This window comes from Acartia tonsa, chromosome 3 (assembly GCF_053477335.1).
Source record: "Acartia tonsa isolate MP-2025a chromosome 3, ASM5347733v1, whole genome shotgun sequence".
Taxonomy (NCBI): domain Eukaryota; kingdom Metazoa; phylum Arthropoda; class Copepoda; order Calanoida; family Acartiidae; genus Acartia; species Acartia tonsa.
In genome coordinates this window covers 44,589,980-44,597,547 of record NC_137262.1, presented here as the reverse complement: position 1 = coordinate 44,597,547, position 7,568 = coordinate 44,589,980, and the positions used below count along the sequence as shown (strand labels likewise).

Here is a 7,568-nt window from a genome sequence, read left to right as displayed (position 1 = left end):
CATTATTTTATTAAGCTTTTTATTGAAGTTTGTACATTGTACTGATAAAATTTTAAATTTAAAATATTTTTTATATTTTTTTTTGTTTAGCATCCCTCACAGACAATATCTCCATCACATAGTACAATTCCACAGCCGGCCCAGTTCTTAAATATTACAAAATACAGCATTTTTGAAAATTTAATTATTCAAACTTAATTAAATGGCTTCGCGTCTAGCTGCTAAGGCTTCTGTATTCGGAGGCGTGGGGCTAAAAATAGCCTATGTTACGGACTCTACGGACTCTTACTGGCCAGTTATTCTATAATTAGGCGTGCACTCGCCGTAAATCGGGCTTTCCAGCATAGAGTCCGTAACAGCCTAAATCCACCTCAATACTTCAATTGTAAAAAGTAGCTTCTCTAAAGTTTAGAACTCAATCCTACCAATTGATGTAGGTAGTATTGTGAGAGAATCTCGCATGCCCGTAGAAAATGTTTCTCCGAGCTGGATAATGTAATGATACTCTACATCCTTTCCACACTTTATGACTCACATTACCCCTTCCTTGACCATGGAGGAAAGTATGAACCAATATCTGAGGACTATCTTAGCATCATAAATTTACGACAAAAATTCTCATGTCACAGCATCACGTGTTCTAGATCAATGAAAGCGAACTCTGAATTTAAAGAACTACCTTATGAGGAGTACAGAATCCAGCTCCCAGATCTTCTGACCTGTACCAGAGGTTACCAGTGCATCTGGCGTTTGGCATCACGTCTCCGAATCCCCAGAGATCGGTTTTTAATAAATGCCGCGTTTTTTCGACAATTTTTTAGACATTGATTGATTGAACGAAGACGATGGGAGAGTATACAACATAAGAATTTAAAATTTTAAAATTATTATTTTAGCCATACAACTTAAATCCATTTTCGCTGCATATTTATCAATGCATCTTTTTAGATCTGTATTAGACATTATACAAACGGCCAAAATAATAATTTTAAAATTTTGAATACTTAAGTTGTATACTCTGCTAAAAACCTTATTCCATCTTGAAGATCAATGCCCCGTACGATTTTAAACGATTTTAACAGAGTATACAACTTGAAAATTCAAAATTTTAAATTATTATTTTAGCCATTTGTATAATGTCTAACACATCTCTAAAAAGACGCATTAATAAATATGCAGCGAAAATGGATTTAAGTTGTATTAGATATTATACAAATGGCTAAAATAATAATTTTAAAATTTTGTAATTCTTATGTTGTATACTCTCCCATCGTCTTCGTTCAATCAATCAATGTCTAAAAAATTGTCGAAAAAACGCGGCATTTATTAAAAACCGATCTCAGCTTGGGTGGTAGTCCCACTAGAAATACAAAAGTTATATTTTTAAACTAGCGGCTACGCCCTTAGAAGCCTCTAGGGACACTTAAGTTAGGAGGGGGAAAAGTCGACCTCGTCCAATAGTAAATTTGAGTTTTCAAACAAAATAGTCATTTAATCATGAGAAATACTTACAGCCCAGATCTCCCATTCACGACCATCTGCCTTGAAAAACATGGCCTCGGGTCCAAGTCCTTTAGAATTTTAATAATAAAGTTTAGATAGGATTTACTATGTATACAATTTCATTGATAAGTTATTTGTGAAATAATGAAGAATTTAGACTTTCTTTTTTCAAACTCCAAGATGTGTACCTAATGTATCAAAAGCTTTATTTCAGTCCAAAGAACATGTTAGTATTAATTTTGTGCTACAAATAATTTGGCATCAGCTGAGAAATGATTTTTCCTGTAATGATTTCTTTAAGAACAAGCCATTATGTTTTACATATTGCACTCAAATTTTTTAAGCTGTAAAATTATTGCTGTTTTTATTAGACGTGATTCTTGTAAATTAGATTGAGAAATAGCTTTGAAAGTTAAACTATACCTGTTTCATATACCCATTCTACTGGAACACATTCAACTGAACCAGGTCCATAATTTGCAGATCCTAAAAATCATATTTAGATATCTTCATGAGTAAAGTATTATTTCCTTAAAGTTATGAAATGATTAATGATTTAATTAGCCTGCCAAGTGATTTATATTCTACAGTGTGTTTTTTTTATGAGAACTTTTTTGAAAGCAATTTAACCCCACTTATAGTTATCAGAATTGAATGATTAATGGCTTATTTTTTTCGTTTTTTAATGCAATTAATAGAACATTAAAAAATATTTCAGTTTTTAATTAAGAAGTACAGTAAAATCTAAAATTCAAAACTTAGGTGACAACATCAAAATGGTTTTAGCGCATTTTTCTTATGCTCAAATCTTCTACCATTTACAAGAAAAAAATTGGATTTTCAGTAGTGGACTTTGGGGGCCCAGTACTCCCTCCCTGATTGAGATATGACCTGCAAACTTTCATATATTCTAGTACATGTCTCCAATAGTATCTGTATCATTTGTTAGCCCTTGATCTCAACGTTGAAGCGTTTTGCAGCCATTCTTGCAAAAGGTAGAAGATTTGAACATAAGAAAAATGCGCTAAAACCATTTTTAGATGTTGACACCTAAGTTTTGAATTTTACATTTTACTGTACTTTTCAAACAAAAGCTGTAATATTTTTTAATGTTCTATTAATTGCATTAAAAAACGAAAAAAATAAGCCATTAATCATTAAATTCTGATAACTATAAGTGGGATAAAATTGCTTTCAAAAAAGTTCTCATAAAAAAAAACACACTGTAGTAATTTAAGATTCATTAGTCAGTTTCTGACCTTTGAAGAGCATTTAACAGTATAGAACAAATACCAAAGTTCAAGAAAAACCTTACTATTTCTGAGTGTCGTGATAAAATCTGAAGCGGTTGGACTGATATCGTTTTGCTTTTAATAAGCAGGGATACTTTTAATTAAAACTTTTGGCTCAATACCAGCTGAGTATCCACGTGGATATTCAGCTACTATTGGGGTCATTTTTGGATACTCAGCTACCATTGGGAAAATGTGTGGATATTCAACTACCATAGGGGGAAAAAAGTTTTTAAACAATTATTTTGGTTAGCTTTTTTTGTTAATTTATACATGTTAGAATTGTCCTTTTAACAATCTTTTTTTCATATAATGTAATAAATGAAAGTAAAGTGTTTTTACATTTCTAGGAAATTATATCAACTCTACATATAAAATCGTGGCTTTAGGGATTTTTAGTCCAAAAAAATAATATGAAGATTGATCATTTTAAAAAGCCAAGCTTTTTTATAATAAGGGTCTGTGCGTCTGTCCATCCGTCGATTTCAAGCTTGGCGTTATGATTCCTGTTATGCACATTATAAAGAATGTAATTACCAACAAATCAAAGTGATTATTGTATGCCCAACTACACTTTTAATAATTTGGTCATCCTTTTTTTTAAGTGCAAGGTGCAATAAGTGGGTCGAGATTTTTCGGCTTCTTTGTACAACTTAAATTTAAGATAAAACATACGTGGATTGATTTATATCTAAATGGTATTTATTATAAGTTTGAGGATATCTTATTTATGGAATGCTGATTCTTATTACGATAAGGTACAATGTTATAAGCGAAGCATCTCAATAATCAAGTCCTAAAAATGTCAGTATGTCCTTAAACAGTAGCATATACTTAAGCGGTTTTGCAACACATTTATTATAATTACAATAATTTTATATAGACTTATGCATTATTATCCTTTTAATGTTAGTTTGTCCTTTCATTTCAGAGCTTCGCTTTTATGGATTTTCAATATTTGGTTCCTAATCTGTATTAAAGTTAAATGATAGGTGTGAATTTCTTGCATTAATGTGCTTTATTGTCATTGGAATCAGCATTATGAAAGGATATTATGAAAATACCAATAGGAAACTATTGTGGATATTCAACTACCATAGGGGAAAAGTGTGGATATTCAACTACTCTTGGGAAATATGCGTGGATACTCAGCTACTATTGGGGAATTTGTGGATACTCAGCTGGTATTGAGCCAAACTTTTTTGCAAGCTACTCTATAATTCAAAATGTCCATCTGTCTGAAAATTTTGGGAAGAAAGTTGAATTTCTTTGCTCCTATGTTAGATATATGGCTTGAAATTTTTATGACTGCTTGATCAGTTGGTCTGTCGGTCACGCTAAAAAAGACATAAAATTAGATATATTCTACCTACATATAAATACACTTTTTCTCCCAATCTTATTGTCTGTCCAGCCATAATAATAATGCTTGTTTATTTATTTATGTTATAATCCATGTTTTATTATTGTTGAAGCTACCTTCACTGACTGAAGAAGTGACCTCAGAATGTCCATAGCAGGTCAGCTGACCATTGCCACTCCAATCACAAGTCACCTGGAAATGTAAACTGACCAATCATAGAAGACCTTTAAAAGGCATAAAAAAAACAAACCAATAGTAAGTCTGACTATTACTACTTTAAAAATACAGCAGAATTATAGTGACCAATGGAGCATGTAGGACTATTGAAACTGACCAATTGCAAGTTGAATGACTATTGAAACTGACCAATAGCAAGTTGAATGAATATTGAAACTGACTAATAGCAAGTTGAGTAAATATTGAAACTGACCAATAGCAAGTTCTATTACTATTGAAACAGACCAATAACAAGTTCTATAACTATTAAAACTGACCAATTGCAAGTTGAATGACTATTGAAGCTGATCAATTGCAAGTTTAATGACTATTGAAACTGACCAATAGCAGGCAGAATGAATATTGAAACTGACTAATCACAGTAGAATTTAACATAAGTTTGGGATAAATAGAGAACATACAATGTGCAAGTTAAAAAAGGTCATAGCCAAACAATTTCTAATATACTTATTATGAAACTTATAATTTGTACTTGATTTTAAAAATCTTATTTTTGAAAGTTTAGTAAGTTACCTTTTATAAGAACGTTCGTGAAAAAATAAACATGTGTTTAAAATATAAACTGCACAAAATCAATTTCTGAATTATAGCGTAAATTTTACATTCTGGAAATAATTGCTTCGTTGGAAACTTGCTAATTGTGATGATATTATCTAACAGGGCTTTTAAAAGAAATTCCTTTTAAATGTTAAGCTATTGTTAATATTTTTTACCAAACTATAGGTAAATACAAATATACTACACATTCCACTAAAATTATAGTAAAAGGGAAATCTACAAAAGAAAAGCTTACCAAGGCAGAAGAAAGAAGAACACCTACAACTACAAAGAGTTTTATCTTGACTGTTGACAAATAAAGGTTTAAAAATGATAAAATATATTTATCACATTTAATGTGAGAATGTTGCTATTATCATATTCAAAATAAATGCTGTAATAAGCTTTAAAATATTTAAACACTAGTCTCTCATTGGACACAAAATGACGTCCAATAAGAAAAAGGAATAAAAATATTGGAAAGAAAATTATTTTATTTCAAAATTAATTCTTGGCATTTTGGAATAAAAAATATAGGGGAAAGAAAATTATTTATTTCAAATTTATTTCTGGTCTTTAAATAATATTCATTATTTTATTTTAATTCGAGTGTCAACCAATAAGAAATAGGCATGCTGTTTTAAAAGTTTGGAATAAAAATCATTATTTTTTGTCAATTCCTTTTTTCAGAGTATAAAATGAGAATAAATTTTCCAACATCATTATTGATTTCTAATTTAACATTTCATACAGTGGGTAATATTTATTTCAACATTTTTTGTCATTCAAAATCAAGTGTCACAAAAATAATAATATTTAACATAAAAAAGAAATTTTTACAATAATTTTGTTTTCTTTATTTGTTGAAGATTTAAGCCCAAGCTTTTTCTGAGGGGAGAGACCCCCCTCAACCCCCCCTCTCCTGAGGGGGGATACCCCCCTCGACCCCCCCTCTGACGCTCTCTTCTTTAAATCTTTCATTATTTCTGTAATTTATTCTAACTATCTTATAAATTTCAAAACATGAGATAAAAAGGAAATAATTTGCTGTACATGATTAAAAAATTTAAAAATTGTAAAAAAAATTCCAACATGATTTTTAATTTTAAATACAAGAATATTTTTTCCTATATGATATGTTAAATTTAAATACAGGAATAATTTTGTACTGTGGAATTGAAGAAATAAATGCTGTACATTAGAGTGGCTTGATTTTCAATGATTTTCTAATTTTAAATGTGCTACATACACTTTCTGTCTGAACATCATATAAGAGACCAAAAAATGAAAAGAAAATATTTTGAATAATGGGGAGGCTCGCTGATGCATGTAAACTTTTAGAAAGACACTTGTGGGGAGAATTTTTTTTTTTTTTTTGGGGGGGGGGCAATTATTTTTCTTTCAAAGTATAGCTTTATGCACCTTCCCAATTTTGTCTTGAAGAGTAGAATAAGAATAAAAATCTGTTTTTAAAACTATTGATCCTAGCAAGAAAAATCCATAAATAAATTTAAAAACCAAGAGATTTTACATTTAATTTAAGATTTTTCATGCTTGGATGAATATTTTTTAAAACCAATTTGATATTCTTATATTAATCAACAAGACAAATTCAAACAGATGCATAAAGCAATACATTGAAAGAAAAAAAGTTGCACCTCCATAATAAACTTCTAAAATTTTTAATGCATGGAAACACCTTCCCCCAATTTACCCTCAAGGACAAAATCAATTTTTTATATTTAGGTTTCTTATATGACGTTTAAACTGTAGATGTTGATTACAAATTCAATGTCCAAAATTGATCCACTCTACTGTACATTGTTATAATTTAATATTTGATGTGGGTATAAACATTAGACATAGATGGTCAATCTGACCCCATTTTTTTCTTAAAAAGAAACCTTTGTTCACTTTTTGTTGTATATGAAATACAGCCCTATAGGCAACATTATTTGCAACTAAATTTTGCAATGATATAATTTTTAGAAAGATAACTTTATTATAAGAAATTAAATTATTTATAACTAACTTATTATATGTTGTGTCATACGCTTCACATTGTATGAGGGAAGAAATATTTTCTTCAAATATTTCACTCAAGGAAAGCTTTAACCTAAGATATTCAACAATTTATAGCTGATACATAATGGGATGGGAGACCAGGTACGTGCACGCCGTCCATCCTGCACCGTGCATCAATGACCCTGGAAGCTACACCAGAAGAGTCCTACTGTGCTGGAAAGGTCCCAGGGTAGATGCCAGACTGAATTCTGGTCACTTCCCCCAGTCTAGGGGGTTTGGGTGGGGCTAACAATCCCTCCCTAGAAAAAACCTGCTTATGTTCAACCCGCACAAAGTAATGACCAATTTAACTTTGGGCTCGGGAACGAAGTAGAGGTTGGAAACAACAATATGATGTTTGGCTGGGAAACCGCTAACGGACCAGTCAGGCGGATGATTCTGAATTCCCGCAGACCAGCAAAAATTTGCACCTGGAATGTTCGGACAATGTTTCAGTCAGGCCAGACAGAAAACATTTGCCGAGAAATGCTAAAAGCCAAGGTTGACATCCTGGCTATCACCGAATCAAGGTGGACAAACAATGGAGAGTTTAAACATCATTCTGGCTTGAA

General features: G+C 31.1%; 1 protein-coding gene across 1 annotated transcript; it reads right to left on the bottom strand.

Moving 5' to 3' along the window:
- Positions 1 to 2: 2 nt before the first annotated feature.
- On the bottom strand, positions 3 to 7,117 carry LOC145314907 (uncharacterized). The gene is made up of 8 exons (XM_080154984.1): positions 7,103 to 7,117; positions 5,189 to 5,302; positions 4,275 to 4,350; positions 1,927 to 1,989; positions 1,513 to 1,571; positions 1,344 to 1,360; positions 680 to 776; positions 3 to 146 (listed from the first exon to the last, which is right to left on the bottom strand). Exons 1-8 carry the CDS (start codon positions 7,115 to 7,117, stop codon positions 87 to 89), a joined length of 501 nt encoding a protein of 166 aa, XP_080011110.1. The 3' UTR covers positions 3 to 86.
- Between the last annotated feature and the right edge of the window lie 451 nt (positions 7,118 to 7,568).

What these genes read in the sequence shown, in the direction of transcription:
- LOC145314907 (XM_080154984.1), bottom strand. An exon ending in TTCTTCTTTCTTCTGCCTTG is followed by an intron (nt 4,351 to 5,188) that starts GTAAGCTTTTCT and finishes TTACATTTCCAG; the next exon opens with GTGACTTGTGATTGGAGTGG. An exon ending in CACTTCTTCAGTCAGTGAAG is followed by an intron (nt 1,990 to 4,274) that starts GTAGCTTCAACA and finishes TATGATTTTTAG; the next exon opens with GATCTGCAAATTATGGACCT.